The sequence below is a fragment of the Vanacampus margaritifer genome, chromosome 16 (assembly GCF_051991255.1).
Source record: "Vanacampus margaritifer isolate UIUO_Vmar chromosome 16, RoL_Vmar_1.0, whole genome shotgun sequence".
NCBI lineage: Eukaryota > Metazoa > Chordata > Actinopteri > Syngnathiformes > Syngnathidae > Vanacampus > Vanacampus margaritifer.
In genome coordinates, this window is record NC_135447.1 from 10,541,563 (window position 1) to 10,569,229 (window position 27,667).

The 27,667-nt window shown below is 40.3% G+C and overlaps 2 protein-coding genes across 2 annotated transcripts; one reads left to right on the forward strand and one right to left on the reverse strand.

Moving 5' to 3' along the window:
- Positions 1–83: 83 nt before the first annotated feature.
- Positions 84–15,079, forward strand: mybbp1a (MYB binding protein (P160) 1a). The gene is made up of 27 exons (XM_077547403.1): positions 84–315; positions 855–950; positions 1,049–1,132; positions 1,214–1,288; positions 1,491–1,598; positions 1,880–2,070; positions 2,337–2,504; positions 2,813–2,930; positions 3,556–3,845; positions 3,910–4,014; positions 4,805–4,930; positions 5,928–6,134; positions 6,217–6,322; positions 6,463–6,553; positions 7,565–7,731; positions 7,812–7,916; positions 7,993–8,115; positions 8,477–8,647; positions 8,743–8,900; positions 8,995–9,129; positions 9,667–9,757; positions 10,959–11,090; positions 11,166–11,234; positions 12,202–12,315; positions 12,579–12,680; positions 12,776–12,900; positions 14,501–15,079. Exons 1-27 carry the CDS (start codon positions 142–144, stop codon positions 14,862–14,864), a joined length of 3,795 nt encoding a protein of 1,264 aa, XP_077403529.1. The 5' UTR covers positions 84–141; the 3' UTR covers positions 14,865–15,079.
- A 9,720-nt stretch (positions 15,080–24,799) lies between these two features.
- Positions 24,800–27,031, reverse strand: LOC144035795 (uncharacterized). Its single transcript, XM_077545733.1, has 2 exons — positions 26,715–27,031; positions 24,800–26,580 (listed from the first exon to the last, which is right to left on the reverse strand). The coding sequence occupies exon 2, from the start codon at positions 26,484–26,486 to the stop codon at positions 26,082–26,084; it is 405 nt and encodes a 134-aa protein (XP_077401859.1). The 5' UTR covers positions 26,487–26,580; positions 26,715–27,031; the 3' UTR covers positions 24,800–26,081.
- Between the last annotated feature and the right edge of the window lie 636 nt (positions 27,032–27,667).

The following is a 27,667-nucleotide window of genomic DNA, read 5'->3' on the forward strand; positions in this document are numbered from 1 at the left end:
ACTTTTTGAAATTTAAAGCGTCACTTTCGCTTTTATAAATAAAGTTGTCTCATTTCAAATTTTTTGACCCGGAAGTAGTCGCTTCCCAGGAAGCGGCAGACACGTTTTTTCCTCTCCGTGCTCTCAACATGTTCTTCTGAGATGGTGGACATGGTGGACCTCCAGGAGAAATCGGCCGAGCCGGTCCGCATGGCTGGCGTCCTCCAGCAGAACAGAATATTCCTGGACTTTTTCTGGGACTTAGCCAAACCCGACCAGGAAATTCGGCTTAGCGCGGTGGAAAATCTTCTTAAATACCTGAAAGACAACAACAAGGTGGCAACACGTTGCACACAAACTGCGTTCAATAACACGTTTTTCTGTACAGTTCACTACATTGTAGCATTAACCGTTTATATTATAATAACGTTCCATTATTTTTTATAAGGTCTAACTCATTGATTTATTCCTCATTTTGTACATGAACCACTGTGACCACTTGGGAGCTACTCTCAGACACGAACTATATCTTGTTGTATTTTGCTATGTATATTTTGTATAGTGTATTTTTTGTCCAGGTACATATTAATATCCACATAACGATAATATACATACAGTATGTGCCAACAATGCCAGTTCACAACAAAAGGCTGATTTGTTATTTAGTGGTTCCCAAGCAAATTTTTAGTAGCTTTTGTCAGAGAATGATTTTTAAGTTAATACTATGCACTGATTAAATCAGTAGTAAATCCTAAAGTAGTAAGTATATTTTTCCAAATAATAGTATAGCACAAATGTGACACAAAAACAAATGCAATAAATAATAATTTAATATGTAAATACTAATTCTAATTTGTCATGCATCTTGTCCACAGGAGGATGAGTTGGAGTACACACTCAAGAGGCTGGTGGATGGACTTGCTCACATTCGGGAGGTGGCAAGGCCCGGGTTTAGCTTGGCTCTGGGTCAGGTGGGCGAGCATTTCGATACGGCTCCCTCTTGGGTGCACCTAATGTTTTGGCCTGCAATTGTTGTGATGTGACGCTAAAATCATGTTTTTCTTTCTAGCTCCTGAGCGCATTTGAGGACATCACTCTGCAGAACATCCTCGACAGAATCAAGGAGAAGCATGATGTACAAAAAGCTACAAAGGTGAATGTTTTAAAAGTGGACTAGGATTAGATTACTGTGGAAGAAAAACAAAAAAACATCTTTCCTTTGCTTGTCCCATAGAAATGTGTCAGAAATGCTGCATTTGGGAGCTTGTTTGGCGTCCTTGCTCTCCATCAGTCCGGCCGTTTCTTCAAAGTAAGTACATTGTATACATGTAGACACATATGTTGTAAAAAATGGATGGATGGAGCAAAAAGTCACAAATTGATTTGACATTCCAACAAGTAAAACAGAAAAACTTAACAGAAGAAACGCAGGTAAAGCTTGTTTTTTCCAGGCAGTGTAAAACTGATTGTTGTAAATTAGAACTCAGCTGTTATATTTTACAAACCTGCAGGAGCCGCTGGTGGTACTGGAATGTGTGAAGCTTCTGCAAAACCTCAACCAGCAGCGACAACACCTGAAGGACCTGCCCAACAAGACCATGATGGACATCCTCACTGAGGTAACAGCGATAAAGCTTTTTTTTTCTTAGCAATTATTTTCTTGGGTCACTTTTAAAGTGTTTTTATGCCCAACATTCTTAAATATAATTTTTTTCTGTTGTTGACATCTGGATAGCTGTTATCGTAGTTAAAAAGGACACTCAAGTTGTGCACCTCCGATCAGATAATTGCAGTTGTTATGGGATTATATACAGCTGAAGTGGCCCGAAATTATGCAGAGACAACCGCTTCCCCAAACAATTTAAGCAACAAAGACCCTCTCTGCTACTTTAACCCGCAGGTTCCAGAGAAAGTGTTTGAAGAGGTTCTGTTTAGCGTCCTACAGGCCGACATTGCCTCGGCCTTCCAGACACCAGAGCAGCTGCAACTGCTGCTGGTGGCGCTGGAGCGCTTCCCGCAGACCCTCCAACCCAAGAAACTCAAGAAGCTGCTGGGCTCTTCCACCATTATCAACAATGACAACATTGGAAAGTAAGAAGTGCAAAATGGGGGGGGGGGGGGGGGATCCTTGTTTTGGTGCTCGGGTCCAAGCAAAAGTATTACTTTGGTACCATGTTGATGCCATGTTAAAGTGAGAGTAGAATTTTTTCTAAATGATTGTTTTGGCACCTTTTTATGGCAATTTGTTGCCAAGGAAGTGAATTGAGGAGCTTCATTTACCATAGCAGTCCTTTGCTGCCAACAAGGCTCGATTCACAACCAGGGGAAGCCTTTTCTTAAGTTTTTCTCTCTTGTAGGCTGACACACCTACTCAAGATGGCCGCCCATTCGTTGAAGAAGGAGTGCATGCTGCCGACAGTGGCCCTGGACCTCCTGAAGCTCTCGCTGAGGGAAGACAGCTTCCAGCTCTTTTGGAACAAAGCCATCGTGGGGGGAATGCTGAAGGAGCGATGGGGACCGACACAGTGAGTCATGTGGAAAAAAAGCATTGCAACATGGTGCGGTCCAGTCAATATCAGTCAGTCCAGGCTGTTACGTTTTATACTGCCATGAAGTGTTTATTATTTATTTACTTCAGTCGTCATCGTAACAGAATCTGTAAACCTGACCTGCTGGCTGGCAGGTTTTGTATGCATGAATGCTTTCTACCGGTCCCTCAATAAATAATTGCTTGAATATTAATCAAATACATAATGCAAGTTAATTGTAATTATAAATAACATGAGAATTAATTCTTTTGAATCATCCATTTGATATGTGTTCGTTTTTGTAGCTTCCTGAGTTTCCGACTGTTGGGCAGTGCTTTGCCGCTTTTGTCCTTGCCCCAGCTCAAAGAGGTTCTGTCCGGCGAGGTGATGAAGCAATATGGCGACCATGTGGTGTCCGCTCAGGTTAGTCTGGATTCACGCTACCACTGCAACATGGATATAAACAGTGGCCTGACCTTTTTATTTCGTTGTTATTAACCACACTGGCGACAACAAAAATCCTTCATGTTATAAAAGTTGAATTCTCTTGCAGACACAACAATTTCCTGGATTTTTTTTTCCTGGTTTCCTACTAACCTATCAGTCGTCAACTAGACTGTATAAATTAGATATTATATGATAGATATATATGTTTTGACTGCCCATTGATAAAGAAGAAATGAGCCAATTTTTTTGCCCGTATAAAATATAGTTAATAATTACATCAAAAGTAATGTTTTTTTTTAAACTATACACATAGAGAAATATAACATGCCTATAATATATAAACAAGATCAAAAATATTGATATAGTAATATAATGAATATGTTGGGGTGTTGTAATTGTGAAGAGTTGCCACAAGATGGCAGCCAATGACATATTGGCAAAGATCCAAAAGCATCAAATTTGCATCGAGCAAAAGTACACAATCATGAACAGTTTGAACACATGTTACATAAACAACTTTATTCAGTAGTAAACAATTCAATTCAAATAAATCACATGAAGCTCACCATTAAACATTAAGACTGCTTAAACTGTTTTTCAGAAACAAGAGCGCCACAAAATGGCGCCCGAGATGGACACCTACGTGTCCAACTTCCTGGAGGGCTGCCAGGATGCCGACAAACAGCTGGCGGTGATGGTGGGCTTCTCCTCGCTGGTCAATCATGGCTACCCGGTGGTGCCGTCTGTGTGGCGCGTGGTGCAGCACCTGCGGCCGGCGGCGCTACACAATTACGTGGCGTGGCTCCGGACCACCTTCCTGCAGCCGCGCATGGACGAGATGCTCAACTTCACCTCGCGCAAGCAGATGGAGCGCACCGACAGCGCAGAAAAGTAAGTCCCAAAGAACGCCAGTGAAACTGAAAAGCGGCGCTCACCCATTTGTGGTCCTCTTCAGTGACGCCGTCTCCCGCTTGAGGAAGTGGATCGTGGCCAGGCTGGCCTCCATAGTGGACAACTGCCAGGTGAAGAAGGACGAGAGGCTCATTATGGAGATTGCCAGGTAAAAAAAGTTTTTAGGTCCTTTATTACCTTGACAATGTTCAGCGGTTGCAAAAGTACTCAAATGCTGTACTTGAATAGAAGTGCTGATACTGGGGCTGCTCGATTATGAAGAAAATATTAATCACGATTATTTTGGTAATAATTGAAATCATGTTTTTTGGTACAAAACAAGAAAATGTTTAAATGCAAAAATTATTAGGAGAAATAACAAAAATTGAAACACTATAATTATGCAGGTTCCTTTTGGATGAAACAAAATTGTATCAAATTAGTTATTTTAGAATAAAATAAAAAAGTTGCAAATGTATACATTTAAATAACTCAACTAAAAATTAGTATTAATAATATTTTCCTTTTTTTAAACGATAATGCTGATTTTGTAATTGTGGAGTGTAATGATTAAAAAATATATATTTTATTTCATTTCAAACATGTATGTAAAGAAAAACAGACTAGTTATAAAAGTAAATGTGTAAAGAGAAAATATACAAAACAAACATAACATTAAAGCAACGAAAGCAACATGAGAAAGTTTCACAGTGATTCACCCAATTATGAGCTACACAATTTACACATACATGTTTGAAAAGGAGTAGGAAGAAGCATAAACTTATCAGGTCCTACCCCTTTGTGTTGTCATTGAAATTGTAATAGAATTTCAATTAATTGCACAGGCCTAACTGATACTGTATCTTAAAAAAAAAAAACACAAGTCGGATATTTTGTAAGTTGAGCTACTGTTGCATTTGTGCATTACTTCCCACCTTTTTCTTTTTTTTTTCCCCCAGATTTGTCTTTTTCCACACCTTCTTCAACACCAAGAAAGTCTGCGCTGACATTCCGGAAACTGAAGAGAAGCTCCACATCCCACTGGATCCCAAAACCAGAGCAGTGATGGTTACTTCCGTCTTTGGGTGAGTGCTCATTTTTCTTTGTTTACAATTTGTCATTAATTGAAGCTTATGTGGGTAAGGGTAAGCATTCTTGTTACGCACCTACTCAATTTGGGTGGCAGCCCAAACATCAAGACAATCAAGGGGGAAAAATCAACAGAAAAAAATTAACAAGTGTGTCAAATAATATCAAATTTGAAATGGCTACACTCTAATATGTAATAATCTAAAATAAAATAAAGTAAAGATGAAATATCTACCCAACTTTAACTTCTCCTAATGTTAATCCAAAATTCATCCATATTTGATCCAGATCCATTTGGAAGTAATTCACTTTTAATTAAAGTTGAAAATTCTATTAAACTGGTATTATGTCATTGTTTTAATATGAATATTAATTAGTTTTCATGTAATTTCAAGCCAACTTTTAAATGTATTATTCATATATATATATAAGGTGCATCTCTAATTAATAAAAAAAATCATAGAGAAAAAAATACTAAAATGGTATGATTGATTTAGAATATTATGATTATAGATGGTTAAATCCGCCTCACAGTTCTAAGGCTCTGGGTTCTAATCTCTGCCCCAACCCTCCTGTGCTGAGTTTGGATGGGATGTTCTCACCATGCTTGCATGGGTTTTCTCCGGGTACTCCACCTCCTCGCACATTCCAAAAACATGCATGTTTCTTTCATTCCAGAGCTCTAAATTGTCCATAGGTGTGAGTGTGAATGATTGTTCATTCCTCCACTTTGGGGATAGGGACGGAACCCGACTGCTAACAGTCAAAATCTGCCCCAAAATGGTTTATAATTGCCTGCAGATTCCACAAAATGCTGGGGGGAAAAACACTACTTTTGTCTAAATGACACTCCTCAGTTTACTACAACATGGTTGCTATGCACCATTATGACACAAGATGGCACTGAAGTAATACTTTAGTTTTTTTTAGCTTCCCACCATGTACAAAAGTAATTTGCATACATGAAGTGATTGTAATATGTTTGTCATCCAGGCTCCTCCTCGCCATGCATAACTTGCCATCGACCAATGAGGCGTCCAAAGACATGCCGGTGACCCACAAGCGCACGGTAGGCGTCACGTCTGATGGCTCCTTATGGCTCTACTGCCTGGTCCAGTACGCCCAAGAACTCCTCCACAAGCCCGATTTCATCCACCCCGTCAGTCCTTTCACTGAGGAGCAGAGACAGGCCTGGGACCGGTCAGCACACGTTCTCTTCTTTATGGTGGCATTTCACTTTTAGACTTTTATCATGACATTTCTCTTGTCTGTTTTCTCCTAGCATGTTGGGGTTGGCGATGAAGCTGAAGAAAGACAAAAAAGTCCAGTCGGCGGAGAGCCACGCTTTCCAGCAACTCTTCCTCTTGGTCGGCATGCACCTCTTCAAGGTACGAGTCACATGTTCTTTCACAGCTTTCACCTTTGATTTATTTATCTGCTTATCCTCCCAAAAAGTGTTTCCCAATTTTTATTCTTAGCAAACAAATAAATAATAAATGATGATAAAAACATTTTGTATTTGCTGAAGGCTCCAGATGAGCTGCTGGACATCATGACTGACCTTCAGAGCTGCATGGACAAAGTGTACGAGAAGAAAGCAAAGAAGAAACAGAAGAAAAGTGAGCTGCCACATATCGTTGTTACAAAAGATAACAAATCCTCCAAGAAAGATTGGCAATTGCTGATAATGACAAATGGAAACTGAATTACAAAATTGAAAGCAAACTGAATGGATGTGAAACTTTAAAACGTTTTACCAGTTCGGCAACTACAGTGTTCCCTCGTTTTTCGCTGGGTTTAGGTTCCAAAAATACCCGCAATAAATAAAATACGCTAAATAGTTAGCTTTATGTTTTACATTTATTGTAAATGTTTTAAGGCTCTAAAACCCCTCACCACGCAGTCTATACACTTTTCTCATTGAGATATTTACATGTTGTCACTATTGTTTAAACATTCTCAATGTTCAAACCTTCATAAATTTTATAAAATAGGTGCATTACTGAAAAAAAAGCAAAATTGCACACACAAAAATCCGCTAGGCAGTGAAAAGTGAACTGCGTTATAGCGAGGGAACATTGTATTTGACATTGGCTTGCTGAACACAAAATGACATTGAAATAAAACTTTCAAAAGTAACTAACTAAATTAAAACTATATTTGCAAAGAAAAAAACGCAGAAAAATATGATTTGTAAACGTAACAAATTTAGGGAAAAAAATACAAAAGAGAACACATTTACAACAGCAGAAACTAATTTGCAAAGTAAACACATTTACGTAAAAAATGCGTCAACAGCAAAATAAAAGCACGTTGACAAAAAAAGTAAAAAATAAAAACGATATTACAACACAAAAAAACTCATTGATCTTAGAGGAGTAAAACAGTAAAAATCTATTAAAATTCAGAAAATAAAAGATTTGAAACAAATCAAATTTATGACAGTAACATGTAAATGTGCATTCTCAAAATAAAAGCTAACATGCTCAAGTAATTTACCACAGTAAAATTGCACTGACAACATTAAAAACAAGTTATTAGAAAAGTCCAAGCAAATTCACAACTGTTTGACAGCATATAAAGTGTTCCTGGCTGAAAGATGATCTTTTTGTGACTTTTGCTTTACATAGCCAGCAAACAAGAGGAAAAGGAGGAGCCCGAGTGGGTGGAGGTGATGGTGGACATCATGTTGTCGCTCCTGTCCCAGCCCAGCCGACACATCAGGCACGTGTGCAAGACCGTTTTCGCCTCCATCTGCCAACATGTCAACGCCGCCGCCCTCGCCGCCATCATGGATGTACGGAAGTACCGGCCCGCTTCTTCTTGATCATGTGCCGGGGGGCGACTTGACGCAGGATGCTTATTTCGCTTGCGCAGGTCCTGGATGTGGATGAAGACGGCGAAGAGGACGGCCCTCTGCTCGTCGTGGACGACGCCGAGAAAGCCAAGAAGAAAGTGGAAAAGGATGACGATGAGGAGATGGTGCTTCACCTTCTTTTATTCTGTCTTTCTATCAGCACTCTACTTTTTGTCCATAATTGTGATTGTTCCTAAATAGGATGACGAGTCAGACGAGTCGGAGAATAGCTCTGAGGAGGATGAGAATGACGGCATGGAGGAGGAAGTGGACCAAAACTTCAAACTGGAGCTGATGAAGGTGCTGCAGCAGAAGAACGCGCTGGTGAGGCTTTTAAAAAGACGAACGGCAGATCGGCAGGCATGGAGCCTTGGTTCATGTTAGCTGTGTGTAATGTTCACTTTGCCCACTCAGGGGCGCCATTGATACAAGATTTTTATTAGTCAGTTAAATGGACTTTTCGACCAAGATGCTAAAAGCAAGAATTGAAATTAATCAAAATAAATATCAACTAACCTCTGGCAGACTTTTGAACATCACACTTGAATATAAATGTAGCAATGAAACCCAAAGCCAGTGCCTGTCTGTAAAGATTTTTTTCCATAAAATATATAAACATTTGTGGGACCTCTAATATAATTGACACGTGATGGAACTGCCGGTGTCATAATTGTTTTCCACTCAGGCCACCGAGCAGGATAGCAGCGACGACGACCTGGATGACGACGCCATGATGGAGCTGGACAAAAACCTGTCTGCGCTCTTTTCTGAGCAGCAGCAGAAGATCAAGGCCAAGAAAGACGCCAAGGCCAAAATGCAGAAAGAGAAGGTGCTCGTATGCGATTTCAAGATCAAGGTAGGTCAAGGAGCTTACTTAGCATGGCGCCTCCATCTGCATCAGAATTGACAAAAAAAAAGAAGAATTGTCTCTTTCTCTTCCGGACTTTGTAGGTGCTGGACCTGGTGGAGGTGTTTGTGGTCCGGCAGGCGAGCAGTCCTATGGTCCTGGACCTTTTGGAGCCTCTGCTGAACATGATCGAGCGAGGGATGAGGTCGGGCAACGGGCAGCAGCAGCAGGACTTCCTGCGCAGGGCGGCGGATATTTTCAAGTAACTCACCTGTCTCTCTATGCTTGCAGTTAACTTCTACAACGAAGCCCCTTGTCATTTATTTTCTTCCATCTGTCATCTTTGTATTTTGTAGTAATCAACTGTGCAGGTCCAAAGTGTACTGCAGGACTGTGGAAAACCGAAAGGAGGAGCTTCACAACCTTCTCGACAAGCTGATGACCAAAGCGCAGAAGTTGTCGGAGTCCTCCGTTGGCCTCTACTACTTCAGGTTATAATAATAATAATCATCATGTTAAAGCCGACCACTGTATTCCCTAGTTGGAAGTACAAGCCCTGGAATTTGCCCCAAATGTCTTCTTTGAACCAAAATAGTTGACTTCCTGTTCACTCTCTCCTTGGGTCCTTGAGACTTTTTTGTGCATTGGGTTTATGGAAGACATGTCTACCAAATTTTGTGGCGATTAGTTAAATTAATGATGGGGAGCTGTTTATTTATTTTTTTAACGTCATTGGTCTATTGTTCATGGCTTTGTCCCTCAAAATGGCTGCTTCAAACCAAAATGGCTGACTGACTGTTCACTGCGGGTCATGGGTGCTTGAGACTTCTTCATGCATCCTGTTCCGATAGACATGTCTACCGAATATGGTGTCGATTGATCATGAAACTGGTGACGCTTCTGGCTCCTTTTTCATGGACTTTTCCCCCAAAATGGCAGCTGCAAAACAAAATGGCTTCCTTCCTGTTCAGTGTCAGGCCAGGCTTTTTTTTTTTCTAACTTGTTTGATCTGTATGCTTTGTTTACAGTGCCGCTCTGTATGTTGTCAAAGTGTTGCGAGGATCACTCGCCGCCGAAAGCAAAGAGGACAAGGCGGCGGTGTCCGGAACTGCCACAGACGTACGTTTACCTCTCACTTCCTCTTTCCTCCTAAAATGAGGCGGCAAACTCCAACACTTTCTGAGACTTTATTGCAGCTCATTTTGCATCATTAATTACTAGGGCTGGGTATCGATATTTTTTTTTTGTTTGTTTAAGGAGAGCTCAGTATTGTTCATTCGATTTGACATCATCATTGCTCTCCTTTTTTAAAAAGAAAATAATTTTTTAAAAAAGTGTTTTTTTTTCTCTCTTTTTTTTTGGGTATCGATTCTTATTTCCTCATTCGATTCGATTTTGATTCACAAGAGTTCAGTTTGTTTTTAAACTCCGAATGAAATTTATCTGAGGAAGTAACTGGTTGAATGATTTAGTGTTATAATCACTTAAGAGCACAAACATGGATGAGATGAAAATATTTTCATAATTTTTATTCAATCGATGTAAATTGATAAAGTGCAATAAGTCAGGTCTTTCATAAATTTAAGAAAATACTTTTATATCATGTGAACAGTAAATTTCACAAAAACAGTAAGATACAAAAGATTTGGCCTTTAAATTTACATTTTCTATTTAATTTGTGGGACAAAAAGAGATATTAAAATAATTGCTTCATGGTTTTATGAATCAATATCACGCTCGAAAAGGAAAATCGATTCGATATTATTCGATTTTTTTAAACCCAGCCTTATTAATTACACTGTTGGTTCGTCTTTACCATTACTTGTATGCTTTGTTGGCATCACAAAAAAAACACGTTGGTGGAATTTATCTTATAAATCAGAGCAGCCTTTTTTCCTATCAGGGGCCCGTTCAGTGCAATAATTTTACTGTTTCGCCTTGGGAGGTGAAAACTCAAACCAGTGTTAATAGTATTGAACATAAGGTGGCCAAAGTCATGAGGTGAAAGGTCAATGAGTCTGCACTCTACTAACAGGATTTGTGATGCTTAACACAACACAACACCCCGTTTTTTTTCTTGTTACTGGGTTACAAAGTAGGTCACTTGCACCATCATTTGGGCCATCCTCAGCTGAGTGCCTCATTGCTGTAAAGTGAACAATCACTCGAGTGTCGAATTATAAGAACCACAATAGCTTTACAAAAATAATCAATCTATTACATGTATTGAACCGTTGAGAAAATCACGATGATGTCCAGTGGCCTACAAAATGCATTTCAATCAAATGTCTGCTCTCTTATGGTTTCTGTGTGCGTGCAGTTGCATTTCATGGGCAATGTGGACGTGGAGCGGGTGTCGGGCGTTTTCCGTGAGGCGCTGTGCTCCTTCATGACTCACAGGAAGAGCCCCCTGACCGCCCAGATGTTCACCGACCTGTTCAACAGATTCCCGGTTAGTGAGCGCAGCGCAACAGATGTTTTGTCATATGGCGGCGCTAATGAATACAACCCGTGTGTGTATACGCAGGTTTTGTGTGTTAACCTGTTGGACGCGACAGTGCAGCACATGGAATCAGGCGTCAGGGAGCACCAACAGGTAATCGGTGTCACAATCGGTGTTTTTTCATTGCGCAACAGGAAAATTTAGTTTGTCCGCAAAGTTTATTCATTTTAATGGATCAGTTAAAAAAGTGAACTTCATATTTTGTAGATTAACTCTTTGACTGCCAAAAACGTTAAATAACGTTTAGTAAAATCCTATGGAGGAGTGCCAAAGACGTTAAAAGACGTTTGTTTCAAAACAGAGGTGAAACTAACCATTTTCTATTGTTGATTACTGAAAAACGGAATAAGGTAGAAACAAACTTTTTTTTCTGATGAAAGATGAGAGTCCAATCTTTCATTTGGTAGTATGTGTGTTTCCATAGTCCAAACACATAATTTTCTATGGACCTTGAAAGATCAGTCAAAATGCTTAAAATCGGCTGGCACCCACGGCATCCCTTTTCTGAAAACGTCTGGCAGTCAAAGAGTTAAGATTCTTTTTTTTTTTTCGAAGGCCAGTTCATACCTTATTTCTATATAATATTGTAATTACTCGAAATGGCAAATTTGGCATTTGGGAACAATCATTTACAATTTCACTCAATGTAGGTCATCTTTATACCGATAATATAGGATATTCACTTTTATAATTCAACGGCTTAAATAAAGTATTGTTCCATGATTTATTGTGACGTTTGCCAGGCAATGAGAGCAGCAGTACATACATACATGCATGCACATGTGAATGGCAACTATACATTAATAAATAAATGTTTTATTATAAATAGCTATCTGACTGAAAAGTGTAATAAGAAGATGGAGAAATAAACGCTAAATATCAAACCTGATGAAGTAATTTCTTCCTCTGCCATTATCAAACAATTGTATTTCCTACAGCATATTTCCAGCTCTACTCTGGGAATAGGTTCCACCCAAAAAAAACTCACATTTTAAATTGAATTTGCAGAGAGTGAAGTGCAAATATTTGCTATGTTGACACTGTGTGTGTGTGTGTGTAGGGCCAGGCGTGTGTGTTGCTGCTGCGCGCCATTCAAAGCAGGGACGTGCGGCAGTTGATGAGCGGCGCGCCGTGGTTGGAATTCTGCACCAAACTGGTGGCTCGGCTTGCTGCGGTGAGTCGACGCTTTGCCTTAATTAACTTTGCTTTATACTGGTGACCTCAGATTACATTTCGATTTTCTTGTCAGTTTCGCCCACATGTCTATTATAAAAAAAGAAGAAACAAAAAAAACGACTCCAGACATGCACCCCCCCCCCATACACTTTCAGAATTGAATCAGTGCTCTGTATTAAATATAAAATGCTAATTAGGAAGGTTCCCTAATGGGTTCTGCCCATGATGCAGAGTTTATTAAATCACCTACTTTCTCCTCAGGCTTTCAAGCTGGAAGGTCAAGCGGAGAGCAGTGCTCTGCGGGAGAAGGTAGTGAAGGCTTTGGAGTTGTGTCACTTCCTGGTCAAACATGTCCACCAGCAGGTATGAGCCAGGGACACCATTTTTTAAAAAGAAAAACAAAAAAAGGAGGTGTTAAGGTTAGACATCCTTCCGGGTTGATATCTGGGCCTGTGTAGAAGCTGTCCGTGGACCTGGAGGCCCTCAAGAGCGTCCTGCAACACATGACTGAAGTCCTGGTCTTCAGGAAGACAGGCAAGCTGGAGGACGTCTACTGGGCCGTCATGAAACATTTTGGAGTCACGTGAGTGCAAAAATGGACACATGGTGGAAAAGTGTTTTTTTCCCCTAATGCATTTAATTGAAGTGATTGTGACACACGGTGGTGATATAACCAACAATCTTTTGCCAAGCTGTGTTTATTTGAGATGTGGCATGAATTTATCAGTTTACTTGGGAGTAATTGTGTGTTGATAATGTCTACTATGACACATAGATATTCATGAACTCATTCTAAAATGTAATTACAGCCACTTATTTTCCCCAAAGTGCAATAGGAGTTCATTGTGTGGTATTTACTTATAAAATCCTCATAAGGTAGCCTTTATTTGGGGACATGCATTTTCATTCATTTAAATAATAACGGACATAAACGGCAGCTTTACAGACGGCACGGCACGTCTGTTGTGGTAATGACGTTTATGACAAAACATGATGGAATTGTGTGGAAAAGTATTTCTTTTTTTTCCCATAGGGGAAAAAATAAGATTCCTTAAAAAAATAAGGCATCTATTTGAGGTCTGGCATTTATTTTTGGGTGACATGATTAATTGTGACACGGCATTGAGTTGAGCAGAGGCCACGAATGCAGCAACCACCCAAAAAAAATCTTTTCCGGATATTACAGTGTCCCATGTCTGTTCACTGCGGCAAATTGTGAAATTGCACCAGTGCAGTAAGGTTGATAATTGCGTAGAGATGCTACAAGATGGCAACAAAGCACCATTTTTTTTTTCTAAGTGAAACTCCTCAACTGACTTCACTATAGTTCCATGGCACCCCAATCTCTTTGATAACCTGTACAGTACTTCAAGCTGATTAGACGATGCGACATCTTGTCCGCGTTTGTTTTGACCAATCATGGCAATGGGTGAAAATGTCGTCTTCGGTCTCGTCTTGGGGGGGGGGGGGGAGCACGAACATCTTTGCCAGATAAAAATGAACAAAGCGCCTCTCGCTGTTAAACATTCAGCAAGGAAACGGTGAGAATAGAATTAATTGCGGCATCCATTCGTTTGTTTCCCCGCCATCGATGCTTCTTGGTTTCTTCTTGGTCTGACCTAAAAAAAGGTCAGTCGCAAACGTATCAGCGGGAGCGGTACAAGATGTATTTCTCGCGATATTTGTGAATGCGAGAAATCAGCTTACTGGCAAGGTTTCCCTTTGGCCTCTCCCGCCTGATAGGTGAGTTTTAACAGACGATTGGTTCCTCCCAAAATCTGTGCGTAATTACAATGTATCACCACTTTTGTTTAAAAGAAGCACCTCAGTTCAACTCAACATAGTTCCTTCCGAAAAGTAGTTTATTGCTATGACCTGATGGGTGAATTTTTCTGCCAATAACAGAGGATAGGTTCCAAAAATCCGAATTGCCTCTATTTGCCACCTGGTGGCAAAACATTACTTTCCTCTCTAAACGAAAGAACTTAATTCGACTTGAACCACAAGATGGCGCCAAAGTACGAACCCACAAGCCAATAGGTGAATTTTTCAACAAGAATGGGGCTAGGTTCCCCCTAAAATTCTTCTTTACTGACACAAGCTTCTCCTATCATGGCTCCACAGACCTTCAAGTGTTGAAAAGCATATTCAAAGTCATTTTTGTTTATTTCCGCCATCCTCAGGAAGCCCAAAACGGCGACAATAAAGCCCGGCAAGGATGACAGCCAGCTGCCGACGCCGCAGCAGCCTGCCAAGAAGCAGAAGGGCTTTCTGCCAGAAAGCAAAAAGAAGAGAAAACGCCCGCAGCCCGTCTTGGAGCCCGCTGCCGCTGCCGCCGCCAACTTGGCCCCAACGGCGAACAAAGCAGGGATACAGAAAGGACAAGGCAAGAAGAATAACAAAAAAAAGACAAAGCGGGCCGCGACGGACGGCGCACCGGCCTCGCAGGCCAGCCCGGCCAAGAAGAAAAAAATGCAAGATGACAGCAAGCCTTTTCAAAAGAAGAAGAAAAACAAACCCAAGAAAAATAAAGCAGGGCAAGTATAAAGGCAGGCTCTTGAGTAAGTCTGATTTTATTTTATTATGTTTTATTTTGTATTCCATCATCCATTATCAACCTGTTGTTGCTGTTTGTGACCCAAAATAATGCAAAGATAAGAGTGCTTATTTTTCTAATATGTGACTGCTTTCATTAGAGAAAAAAAACAACAACATACCAGTAGCGCAATAAATATTTTTCTCCTGCTGGAGATTCATCACCACGTTGCACCCACTTCTCAACCTTTTGTGTTGTTATGCAACATTAATTAGAAATGTGAGATTGAAAACAACAACAAGAAGAAGCAACACTGAAGCGGCAACACGTTTGCGTTTGAAGCCGTTTGATGTTGGCAGTCTGCATAATAAGAATAATAATAGGTTTGCTTTCATATGGCACACGTTGGGAGATAATAAGCTGTCTTTAGAAGAAAGCAAGAAGCAGAAATGGGGAGAATAGTGTGAATACTGAGATACGATGTCACTGAGTTTCACAGATAATGGATTGAGCACATCGTTAGCTTAATAGCAGTAATTGCTTAAGTCATTTTTAACTTGCTGTACTGTCAAAATATCAATTAAAAAAACGATGCTTGCCAATATTGTTCTTTCTTTGTCTGTGTAGATTTTCAGGTCATGGTAATCCATCCCAATAGTATTTATTTTAATTGATTGTTTGCTTAACTATTTTGATTTTTTTTTTTTTTTACTTTTGAAATGATTACACTTTTTAAAAAAAAATAAAAAATACAAATGTGGCAATTGCTCACATTGAATATCAATTAGCAAATCCTAGCATAATTAGCATAATTGCCCAAGTTATTTTTGAACATTTTCTTGAAACTGGTGGGGTGGGTGGGAGAAGGGACGACAACAAATTCAACAAACAAAAATTATTGAATTTCCTCCCTTCAACTGTTGCAGATTACAATTACCTGGATGGCTGTGAATCTACATAAGCTAAAAAAAGAAAAAAATTAACAAGCATTTTAGCATTACTTTGTTGATATTCTGACAATATGTTAAATTTTAATGAACTTGTACTGTATGTCCTTGAAAATGTTAAGCACTGATCATTTCTGTTGTAGAATGCAAAAATTATAACTTTGTTCCCCAGGGCTCCCCCTAGAGTTCTGGAGTATATTTGACATTTAAGCCCCTATGCTCATTTCGTCTAAATGTCATTTATCTGTTCATGTGGTCTTTATCAAAAACAAAAAATGTAGTTGGTCCTGAAAACACATAATGTCTTATCTAAAAAGAAAACATGTGCACTCGCCAAAGTCGGCCAAGTGGCGAAAAGGATCTTATGTAACTTTGTGAAAAATGATCTCCACGCGGGGTTTGACGTTGTGCCGCTTTATCTCGACAAACAAACAAAAAGGGGAGCAATCACGCCAAAGCCTAATTTGGCTGTCACAAAGCTGATATAGTGCTCCCAACAATGGATGAGTGTACACAGAGTGAGGCCTTGTTGCCATAAATCCAGCAGACTTGTCACGCGGGCAGCCGCCTCATCCATCACCGAGCTCATTTGGGCCCGCGTTCTGATCCCATGCTCAAGCTCTTGTTTGGATCCACTTCAAGTGGCTCAAGTGAGGCGAAGTCACATCTTGATGGACATTTAGGAAACAACCTGATAAGCGTGTGACACTTTCCGTGTTGCATGGTGCGTTTGGGACTGCCAGGAATTCGGAAATATCCCACTTGGAGATGACCAAATGTGACCTTCCTGCATTTTATCCATCCATTTTCTTATACACACTAAAAATGCAAGCTTGATTTGCTGACCCACTTGCTGAGTAGCTGTGGATTTTGAGCAGATTGTTTTAAAGTTGGGTTTAATATTTGAATACATCAAATGAGATAAAAAAAAAAAGTGTCATATTCTTCTTCCGAACCAATTTTTAGAAAATATTGGTAATAAAAATATGCATTATTTTTAACCACAACACATACACCCTTAAAACTGCTTGGTCAAAAATTTGACCCACCTGCTAACTTGGGTCAATTTTTAGGACCAAACAACCCAAATGTGGCCCAACATTTGTACCCCAAAAAATAATAATTGGGTTGTTGTGTATTTAACAAAAAAAATACCCTGGTTAAATTCTCGACACAATGCTGACTCCATATAAACCTAGCCCTCTCTTAGCTGTTTCACCCAATTTGTGTTACTTTTATGTTAACCCGGTTGGTTAAAAAGTGTAGCGAGAACCAAACATGTCAGTAAAAATTTATGAATTGCCAAAAATATTTATTAACTATGTACTTTTCTTAGTAAATAAAGTGGTCCGGAATTGTGACTCACCACATTCATGCCATCATGAAAACATATCAAAATGGCAGCCCCCGTAAGTGAGTCCGGTGGATTTGCAGATCCGCGGGTGGCGAAGCGCAAGTATGCTGGGGTCGACTGTGAGTATTGTTGTATGCTCGATCTGCAACCACTTGTGTTAAAATATAAATTTATGGTATTGTTTTTATTGTATTATAAATATACAGTGTTGCTATGTCATCGATGCTAGTTTAGCCCGTTTATGCTGTTTTACAAAGTGTGTTAGCATTAAGCTAGCAGATTGTCGTTAAGTATATATTTGGTTAAATACATCATCTCTAATTGTCTTAATTTTTTTAAATGTGAACTTCAACTGGGTTTCGCAATAAATGGCACTTTGCCTCTTATGAAGAATCATTCATTATCAGCCAAACTGCTACTTGTGGAGTTTGCTGCCACCTTAGCTAGCACTTGTAACTCAAATGTTTTTACTTAAATTGGGTCACTCATGGGCCAAGGTAGCACTGCACTAAATGTGCTTTGCTCATCCAGTATTGGAGGCCCACTTGTTATTCCTTCCAAGTGTTTCTTTCCTTCAGATGGCGCTTGGCTGAAAAAGGGCCTGTTGTAACGAGTCGACAGCCGAGGTGACAAATCATCAGACAAACCCTGTCAGGAGCTGGAGGATGTGAGGAGGAGGAGGCAGCCCAACACCGTCCTCCGTGTCCCCCTGAGCAACATTCGGGAAGCAATCTGCTAATGCGGCCCAGAGGAACAATGGTGGCAAAGTTAAATAGCGGTAAGAGACGGGGGCCGCATCTGAATTCATGCCTTGGCCTTATGAAGTGTTCCCGCTTGGATGCTGCGCTCTTTTACAAGGACATCTGATAAGTGTTTATTGTCCTATTTGTCTTCCAGCGCGGCCTTTCAACAGTATTGTTCCGCTCAGACTTGAAATATGTTGGCCTCCACTACTGCAGGTGGCGCTATGACTGCCCTCGCCAGCTTTTTCACTTGACTATAGTAAAAGAATATTAATTAACCCAATATTTCATGGATTTTGACTGATTTTGTAAGGCCCACAGAATATCGTGTTGTATTGCTCTCAAAAGAAAGATTAGCGTCTCTTCTTTCATCAGGAAAAAAAAGTTTATTTCTATCTGTTTCCGTTTTGCAGTAATCAGCATTAGAATATAGCTAAGTTTCATTATTATTCACAAATCTATTTAAAATTCTGAGTAACTGAGGTTTTTCTTTTTCAACATGGCTCTGGTTCATTTTCTATGCTCTGATGCCACCTGCTGGCCGTTTATGTAATAACTACCATTTCTTCAACCGTTCTTTGCAGTTGAGGCTTTTATGCTCTAGCTGCTAGCATAAATTATTTTTTATTTTAAAAAAATTTAACGTATAAATATGTCTTTGGGACACATTTCAAATAGCACATATTTATACGTTTTGGGGAGCAAATGAGTTAAAGTACACGTCAGTAGTTTATTTTACTAAATTATATTTTGGATTATAGAACAAACATTGTGTGAAATGCTCAATCCCGATAACTGCACAGTAAATTCTATAGAGTAAATTTGACTCTATTTACAGTGGGACCAAATAGACTCAGTTTTAGAGTAATATTTACAATTGGAAGAGAGTAAAATAAAGAACTGGAAAAAATATTTAAGTCACTCAAGGGTTTAGGAACGAACTCACAACCTTTTTTTTTCCAATTTATTTTACTCGCTTCCAATTTACTCTAAATAGTCAAATTTACAGAATTTACTGTGTGGCTTTTTCAAGGCCTTACTGGGAGAAAAAATAATAATAGTAATAATAATAACACAAAGAAGCAGTTTGTGCTTCATTGCGAGAGAGAGTTCTGCTTTTAATGAAAGTCTGAACCCATGCAACATTGATCTAGATTAAAAAATATACCTAAAGCCTCAGAGGAATCAACCCAGTGCCTGGCCAATCAGCTCCTGTTGCCAAATGTATCTCACGTCTCCTGGGACGCCAAAGGACTGAAAAAGGATGAAATGAGGCTACATGTGAAATGTAGGCTATTCCACATGAAAATCTGCTTAATAATATTAAGACTGCAGGCAGTGTCTGCTTTATTTTTGATTGAATGTGATCATCATTCAAACCACTCTGACTTTGTCTCCATTTCTTATACGTCACCTTTACTGTATATCTATTCTTCGACTTTGATTCTATTCTGTCATCGCCCGCCATTTCTCAGTGGCGGACCTCCATTCGATCCGACTCGCTAAACCATCCAATCCTAATCACCCGTTTTCATTTCCGTAATATATTCCATGATCGTCCACTCGATAGCGCTTGATCGCCTCCGTTATTACTGCCATATTTTTTTCATCGGCACTGACGTCCAACCTTGGTCTCCGTCACTCTGACCTTTGCTTAGCTTCATTCATCTCTAGTAACCTTCCTCTTAACATTCCGCGATCATTGACCTCCATCTGCTCCATGGATATGGAGGACCAAAACTGCCAAAATTCAAAATAAATAACTGACTAAAAGTGAAAATAAAAACGGATATAAAAAAATATAATTTGAAAATTAAATTTAAAAAAAAATAGATAAATGGAAATAAAAACAACAACATATATATATATATATATATATACATAAATAAATTTGTATTTAATTTTTTTTTTTAATATCCATTTGTCGCAAGTTGTGGTGACAATGGACACGATAGTCGTCCATTGCTGGAGTTCTCCAATGCAAGCCGGCGAGACTTCCTTGTTCGCCGAGCCGCTCACTCGACCATTGAAAGGCAGTTTGCAACGGCGGAGTCCAACCCGAGACACGCTTAGGACCGCCCCCTCATTTGAATGACATTTCGTCGTAGCAGTATGAGACCAAAACTGCCACAAATGAATAAATGACTAAATAAATAAATGACTAAATAAATAAATGACTAAAAGTGAAAATAAAAATGAATATAAAAATATAATTTAAAAATTTAATACAAATGTGTATATATATATATATATATATATATTTTTTTTTTTTTTTTTTCATTTATATATATTTGTTTAATTTAATTTTCGAATTATATTTTTTATATCTGTTTTTATTTTCACTTTTATTTTTTTATTTGGTCCTTTATTTTTAATTTTGGCAGTTTTTGTCCTCCATACATGGACATTCGTATTTGTCATGGTCACTGAATTCCATCCATTTCTTAGGAGGTTTATCAGTTCTTAGGCACTAGAAATCTTTTATCTTTTAGAAAGTAAAACTTTTATTACATTCATCCATTAAAAAAAACAAAAAAAAACCTCAATTCGTTCAGTGGAACCCGGTCTCACCCCTAAGTATCGTTTCCTTCGATCCTGGCTAACCTGGGCTTATTCCTGGCTTTTGACGACCTCCTCCCCTTCCTGACCTTCATCGATTCTCGGCCACGTTCCCATCACGCCATCCCCTCTTTCTATTCCTGGCTGGCTTGACCTCCATCCATATTAACCAGTCACTTTCCTCTATCCATTTCTGGTCACTTAAGCCGTAGCTAATATCCATAATTTACCGCCGCCTTCATACTTCTCAGCCACACTTGGTGTAAAAAGTACCAAGGAGATGCTTGTTTGTAAATTGCCCTTGTAAATACAGATAAGTATCTGGGGAGACGTGTGTTTAGAATCAAATCCGTCTGTCGCCGCTCGCCAGGATTTGTTCTTCTTCCAGAAGAGTGATCTATTTTTACTGCGTCATTAAAGCGTTTATGGCGGGCACATGTATGTGAAGGGCATACAGTATATTTCGACATTAATCATCCCCCTGCTGATTTATTCCCAAATTGACAGCCGAGACAAATTGTTTTCATTCCCTTGCACTCATGCCAATGAGGTTATTGTGCATCATCCTGGCTCCTTTTATTCCCAACTCTTTGAATTAGCTGAGGGACAGTCGACTGCATAGCGTCCTGGTACCCGGCCAACTCGAGGCCGATTGGCTTCCTTTGACCTCCAGCGTGGCGCCATTTAAAAAGGGGGAGCCGGAGACTGCGCGTAACCTTCAAGTCAATAAATCAGAGGCAAAGATGGATGGGAATGTCACGGCGGACGGACGCCATTCCAATCAGATTTGTATTCCACGGGGGGCGTCGGCACCGGCGTGCACTCCCTACAGAAGGTCATTTGTCAAATTGCATCCGAGCGGTGATATCAAGCAAACGCTGGGAGGAATTCTTGGAAATTAAACAAAACATCACTAACCTTTTCGATTTGCAAAATTAAAGGAATTTGGAAACTTTCCATTGTCATTCACGTGGATAAAGCAGGATGTCGAAAATTTAAGTTTGGCTGTAAATGGGAAATTTACATGATTACATGCAAGATGATTGTATTGCTTTGTGTCGTGAGCCCAAACTGCAATTTGTGTAGTGTAATGCCCTTGCATGTGGGCAAGGAGAGCAAAAGTATCTGTTTTGCATGAATGTCTACAAAATTTACCAGAAAATTCTGGAAATGTTCCGCCCCTTTGCAGCATTACAGCCCTTGTGCATAAATTGTGTTCCTTACTTTTGAAATTTGGGTTTATTTAGGCCATTATTAGTTGCGTCTACTAAAACCTTGGAGTCAAGGTACTTATTTTACATAAGAAAAATATTGCTCATAACCAAAAGAAAATGTTTATAAAAATAAGTAAATATACTTTTAATAAATAATGATGAAGGGGATTTATTTATTTATTTAATTTTAACATTTTTAAACCATTCTCCAGTCACTTGCTACAATATGATGGAAAAAATTCCTTTCTGGATTCTTTCAAATTTCCATTGTGGTGAAAATCACCAAAAAGACAAAATTATATAAGAAAAACATTGCTCACAACCAAAGGAAAATGTAAAAAAAAAAATAATAATAAAAAAGTACATTTACTTTTAATAAGTAATGATGACATCAGAATTTTGCCCGGAAATCAAAATTTGTCTTTTATGCAAATTTCACCATAATGGAAATTTGAAAGAATCCAGAAAGGATTTTTTCCCGTCATATTGTAACAAGTGGTTTAAAAATGTTGGGGAAAAAATCATGCACTTTCCAATTTTCTGCAATTTTCTGCAATTTGAAAGAATCTTGAGAGAAATGTAACCACCATATCATTAAAAGTGGCAAGATGGGTTCAAAATGCTAATTTTTTTTATTTTTTTATTAAAGAATTTCTAACCATTTTTGCTGGACAAATTCCTCTCTGGATTCTTTTAATTAACAGTTCCCTAAAATTTCCTAGAGGGCAGCGATGAAGTTTCATCAACTTTGAGATTTTAGGGAGGAGCGTACAAAATGTTAAAATAGGTTTTGTTTGAAAGATTCCACTGCAGTTTTGAGAAATTCCCTAAAAAGTATTGATGTCAAAAATGTTGTCAGATTTGTTTGAAGCTGTAATTTTTGTATTTCCATGTTTTGGTGTAAAAATTCCACTCTGGATTCTTTCTTAAATTTCAGATTTGCCAAAAAGCAGACATGACTTTTCGAAACGGTAATTTTAAAAAGTAGAGGAAGGATTCCCCCCACCACCTTTCCTTTCTGTATCTCTGTCGTGAACAAGCCGTCATCATGCAACACCATCACTTTATTACGGAAATAATGCAAACAATTGCAGCAACACAATTTGCACCTGTTTACCCCCAATATTTATTTAGAAACTCTAAACACTACATACAGTATATTCCTTGTATAAGGCAAATTACAGAAAACATTCCTCATGATGTCATACATGTACAGTGAATCCATGACTCTCTATTTATAGGCCCACTAGAATATCATATGTTGTTACTATAGAAAGAGTTGACAAAGAAAGAAAATCTGCTGCTGGAGGGAAAGCTTCTCATGGATCACAATCGCTATATGAATGCTCCAAATATTAGCACTTAAACGTTAGCTACTACTGTATGTGACGCACTGAAGAATGAAAACATAACGAGATCTTATGTGCATTACTACAGCCAAAAATGTTTTGCATAACTAGAGCTAAGATGTCTCGAACTCACATTGGAGCACTTCAAGTCACTTCATTGGAGGAAGGAAGGAATCCTACGATGGGCAAACAAAGAAGCCTACATGTCTCTAAGTGCAGCTTTTGCACTGCCTACCAGCACCACAACATCCATTAAGAAGAGTCTAACAAACTTCATACTGCTAGTGTGTGAGAGGACATGCCAAGGAAGATCAGCGAAGCCATTACGACATGTGTATGCGTGTACGTGTGTGTGTTGTGTCATCGCGTGTGAATAATTCAACACAATCGTGTGTCACATCCCGGAGAGGAGTTAAAATTTAAACGTCCCCGCAGTTGAAAGAAGCGAGAGGGAGGAGGTCGGAGAGGCAGAAGCGGGCGAATGTCCCGAGCGGGCGTGGGAAAATAAAAATAAAAAACTGGCACAAATCCGAAGACGTTTGTCACCGTAAAACCAATTTGGTGTTTGGGTTAAGATAAGCGGTTAAATGGGCCGATGTCTCAGCTTGTCTTGTAGGTGACGAAGCAAATAGTTAAGCAGGTTTTTTTCTTCTTCCCATTTTCCTGCTGTGGAATGTTCTGTTGAATGTTTCATGTTTACGGCTCGTTTCGGCTCCTCGCTTGTACAAAAATAGACAGCAGAACATCACTACCCTCATCCAGTACAGCGAACCTCCGCAATAGGGTACATGCCGCGGACTTCTGACTTCCGGGTTTCACATATCAGCGTGGTTTCCGGCCAATAATGGCTGCGTTCCAACACTCGCTCCCCCAACGATGGGAGGGAGCGCGCAAGGCGTCTCAACTCTCTGAGACAGACACACTACACACTCGCACCCGTCGACGGGAACGCGCAACCGAGGGGCACAAGGGCGGAAGCGCAAGAACTGGGAAGCGGCCCACACGTCGCAAGCAGGGAAATGAAACAAATCTGATGTGTGAAAACCAGGCAGTCGAAAGTCCCGCCTCCTCCGTGGCATATACCCCATAGTCTAACGCTGCGAGTAATTGACACCCCTAAAAAAGGTTTATAGTTGCCGTAAGATACCAGATATTAGTGTCAAGGCACTACTTCTCTTAGTAAAGCTCCACAACTCACTTCAACATAGTTCATTGGCACCAAGATGGTGGCAAAGCATTACTTTTGTCTACATGAAACTACTCAACTTACTTCAACATTGTTCATTGACACCAAGAGGGTGTCAAAGCAGTACTTTTGTCTAAATGAAGCTCAACTCCAACATAGTTCCATGGTACCAAGATAGCAGTAAAGCACTACTTTTTTTCTGAATGAAACTCCTCAACTCCAACGTAGTTCATTGGCACCAAGATGGTGGCAAAGCACTACTTTTATTTCTTTGCCCTGAGCACGGAATAGGTGAATCGGCTCGTGACGAATGACAAATATGCAGAGTAAACACTTTGAGTATGACTTCAAGTTTACCAACGATGCGCAGCAAACTACTTTAATGGGCGGCGTAAGAATACGTGGAAGGCACACTCCTTTTATATTTTTATATTGAGGTGTTTTTCATACAATTTTGTCATAAACAAAGCCTGGTCATCCTTATTGTATGTTTGGACGGGTAATGTTGTATTCAGGTTGAATCTTGACACTGCCCCCACATGGTTTGGGCAGGTACTGCAATAGAAAAGTCCCCCCCCCCCCCCCCCGCTTTTCTGTAATGCCCAAAAAATTACGCAAAGAAGAAAGTACAGTAATTGGTGTCAAGGAAGTATGTTGCATCTAGAATGACAGACAATTTGTAAGCAATTTATTTTTAATGTAAGCTGATTTTGAGATTATATTGACACATTTTTATCATAGTTTGTAGTATTGTTTACACAATTGTTAGAGGCAATTATTTATTTAATTTGGGTGGTGTCAATTACTCGCATTTTTTCACGATTTGAGGCAGAGCTATAATAAGAAGCAGACGTTTAATTAAGAACTCCGCTATATTTTTCCCAATAAGAAAATGGTGGTTAATTCGTTGAGGGTCATTAAAAACAATCTGTCGGCCCCAAATGGACCCCCGGGATGCTCTCGTGCACTGATTCCCAACTACATAAGGAAAATTATTTATTTACTACAAATAATTTGTTTCATCTATCTTGGCCAGCAACGTATCGTCACAGGCAGAACAATCAATAACTTGTTGGTCATGTGTGAGGTTTTTACTAACAAAATAGTGCCTTGAGATGCGAGTGCCTTGACTTACAAGTTTTTCGAGATATGAGCCATTTTTTTTTTTTTAATGTCTACAAATCCTGACATCTGGCCTCCATCAATTTACGTTGATCTTCTTGCAGTGGAAGGACATTACCAGTTGGTGGCGATAATGCACCATGGAGGTTTGCTAACAGGGCCCACAGAAGAAGAACAAGGAAATATAATATATTTTGTTTTGTTCCCTCACTTTATATGGTTGCAGCCTGCAGGTTATGTGGAGAGCAAGTAGTAGTGGCAGTTTTACAGATGGAAAAAAAACATGTTCAATTTTTTATTTTTAGAGGAGGCTGAAACGAATTAATTTCCAGTTATTTCATTGGGGGGAAATTAATTGGGATACGAATGTTTTAGTATACAAGATTGATGCAAGAGTGGTGTGCGGAACAGTGGCGTGCCAAGGCGCACACCCCACACCCCCGCTGGCCCCGGACATCCACTGTGCTTTGCACGCCACTTGGCCGAGAACGTTTTTAAACTAGTTTTGTCTCGAAACGAATTCAACTAGCATCTCAAGGTACTACTGTGTGAGTCTTGACGCAATAAAGGTTGGAAACCACTGCTCTAGTGTGTGTGTGCGTGCGCGCGTGTGCGTGTGTGTACTATCCTACAGGCCTGCTATGCTCAGTGTTCTGCATGAGAGTCATCGACAAGCAGCAGCAGCAGAGATGGATGAGAGTTCTTTGTGCCTTATTGCTTTTTCCTGTTTATTCCACAGTCTCGTTCCCTGAGTTTAGCAGTCCGCGGGGGCTCCTCCGTGCTCCACCGGATCGCTTCCGCGCTCCTCCTCCGCCGCCGCCTCCGCGCACCGCACCGGGCGCGCAATGATGCTTGGCCTCGCGGGCCCGGCAGCAATCGCTGCCGCCGCCGCCGCCGCCGCCGCCGCCGCCCTGTGACTGTCGCGCTCGTACTCCTCCTGCGCTTTCTGGATCTTTCGCTTCCTCAGCCTCCTCTTGTGGAAGTGGAAGGTGGCCACGGAGACGAGCACGACGCCCGCCAGCACGGCCACCAGCACCAGCAGGGCCAGCGTGGACGACAGCGGCGGGAAGGCGACGCTCAGCTGCTCCGCGCATGTGCCGTTGACGCCCGGGCTTGGGCACCGGGGAACCGGGGAGGACGCGGAGCTCGGGGGTGGCATCCGGCCCGCGGGAGCCTTCGTGCTGCGTGTGCTGGGGAAAGTAGGGGGGCGGGGGGCGCTCAACGCGGGGAAGCCGGGCCGCGCATGCGCTCACCTATTGGGAGGCGAGCGGAAAACACACCCGCTCAATAAGCAAGCAACCGTTTCACAGTCAAGATAACGAATTGCAATTTATGGCTCAAGTTACGCCACCCTTTTTAATTAGCAGGCTATCAACAAAAGGCTTACCTGGCTTCAAAGTCAGTGCAGGGACAGGTCCGCGCTGTTGTGTGTGAGCGCAGTGACGCATTTCAGGAGGATGAGGATGATGATGACGGTGGTGGTGGTGGTGGTGATGATGGAGCTCACACCATCCAGTCAGAAGGTCTCTCTAGTCCTAATTGCCGCAAACCACTCAATGTGCACCCCTCGTCCGGCGACGGGAGTCCCTCAGTCAGAGCGCATGAGAGATCTGGCCAACAATTAGAAGAGCTGGAGCGAGATGAAGAGAGAAAGGGAAAAAACACCTCCTCCCTTCTCTTCCTCCTCCTCCTTCTGTGCTGCTCCACTCAGCATGTGAATGAGGAGCTGCATGCTGCATTAAAGCTCCACTGTCAGCTGATGCTTTCCTTATTATTATTATTATTATTAATTCTGCCTCCAAGCGTCCAAAAGTGATGGTTAATAAAATGCAATCTAGTAGGTTCACCCTGGAGCCAAATGATAAGTGAGGTCGATGAACTTCTCACTATAGGACCCTGAGCAGCACTGTGCAATGTGTGCATTGGGCTTTCCCCAAGGGTGCGGTCATCTTGATGCCATTCAGTAGACAATCAGTCGCTCTGAGTAGAAAATAATTTGTTTAAGGGATGTTGGTTGACATAGTGTAAGAAGAGCGAATAATCTGTCACCGCATTAAAAAAGACACAAAAAAAACTTTATTGGACAGTGGAAACACTTTGTGGAGAATAGTGGAAGCATTTAATTATTATTTTTTTTGCATTGAAAAATGTATGAAATCACCTATTCACATTTTTTGTTCATTTTTTAATATATATTTTTGGGTATTACATTTCAGATTTTATTCTTTGATGTTTATTTAATGTTTATCAGCGTTTCATTGATACAAAAATGATCTCTATTTGTGTTGGTCCAATGTTTATGTTTGACTGCAGTTTAAAAAGGGTTACTTCACTCATTTA

What these genes read in the sequence shown, in the direction of transcription:
- mybbp1a (XM_077547403.1), top strand. Translation starts at nt 142, where the DNA reads ATGGTGGACATGGTGGACCTCCAGGAGAAATCGGCCGAGCCGGTCCGC. An exon ending in TGATGGACATCCTCACTGAG is followed by an intron (nt 1,599 to 1,879) that starts GTAACAGCGATA and finishes TTTAACCCGCAG; the next exon opens with GTTCCAGAGAAAGTGTTTGA. An exon ending in GTTGGCCTCTACTACTTCAG is followed by an intron (nt 9,130 to 9,666) that starts GTTATAATAATA and finishes CTTTGTTTACAG; the next exon opens with TGCCGCTCTGTATGTTGTCA.
- LOC144035795 (XM_077545733.1), bottom strand. Translation starts at nt 26,486, where the DNA reads ATGCCACCCCCGAGCTCCGCGTCCTCCCCGGTTCCCCGGTGCCCAAGC.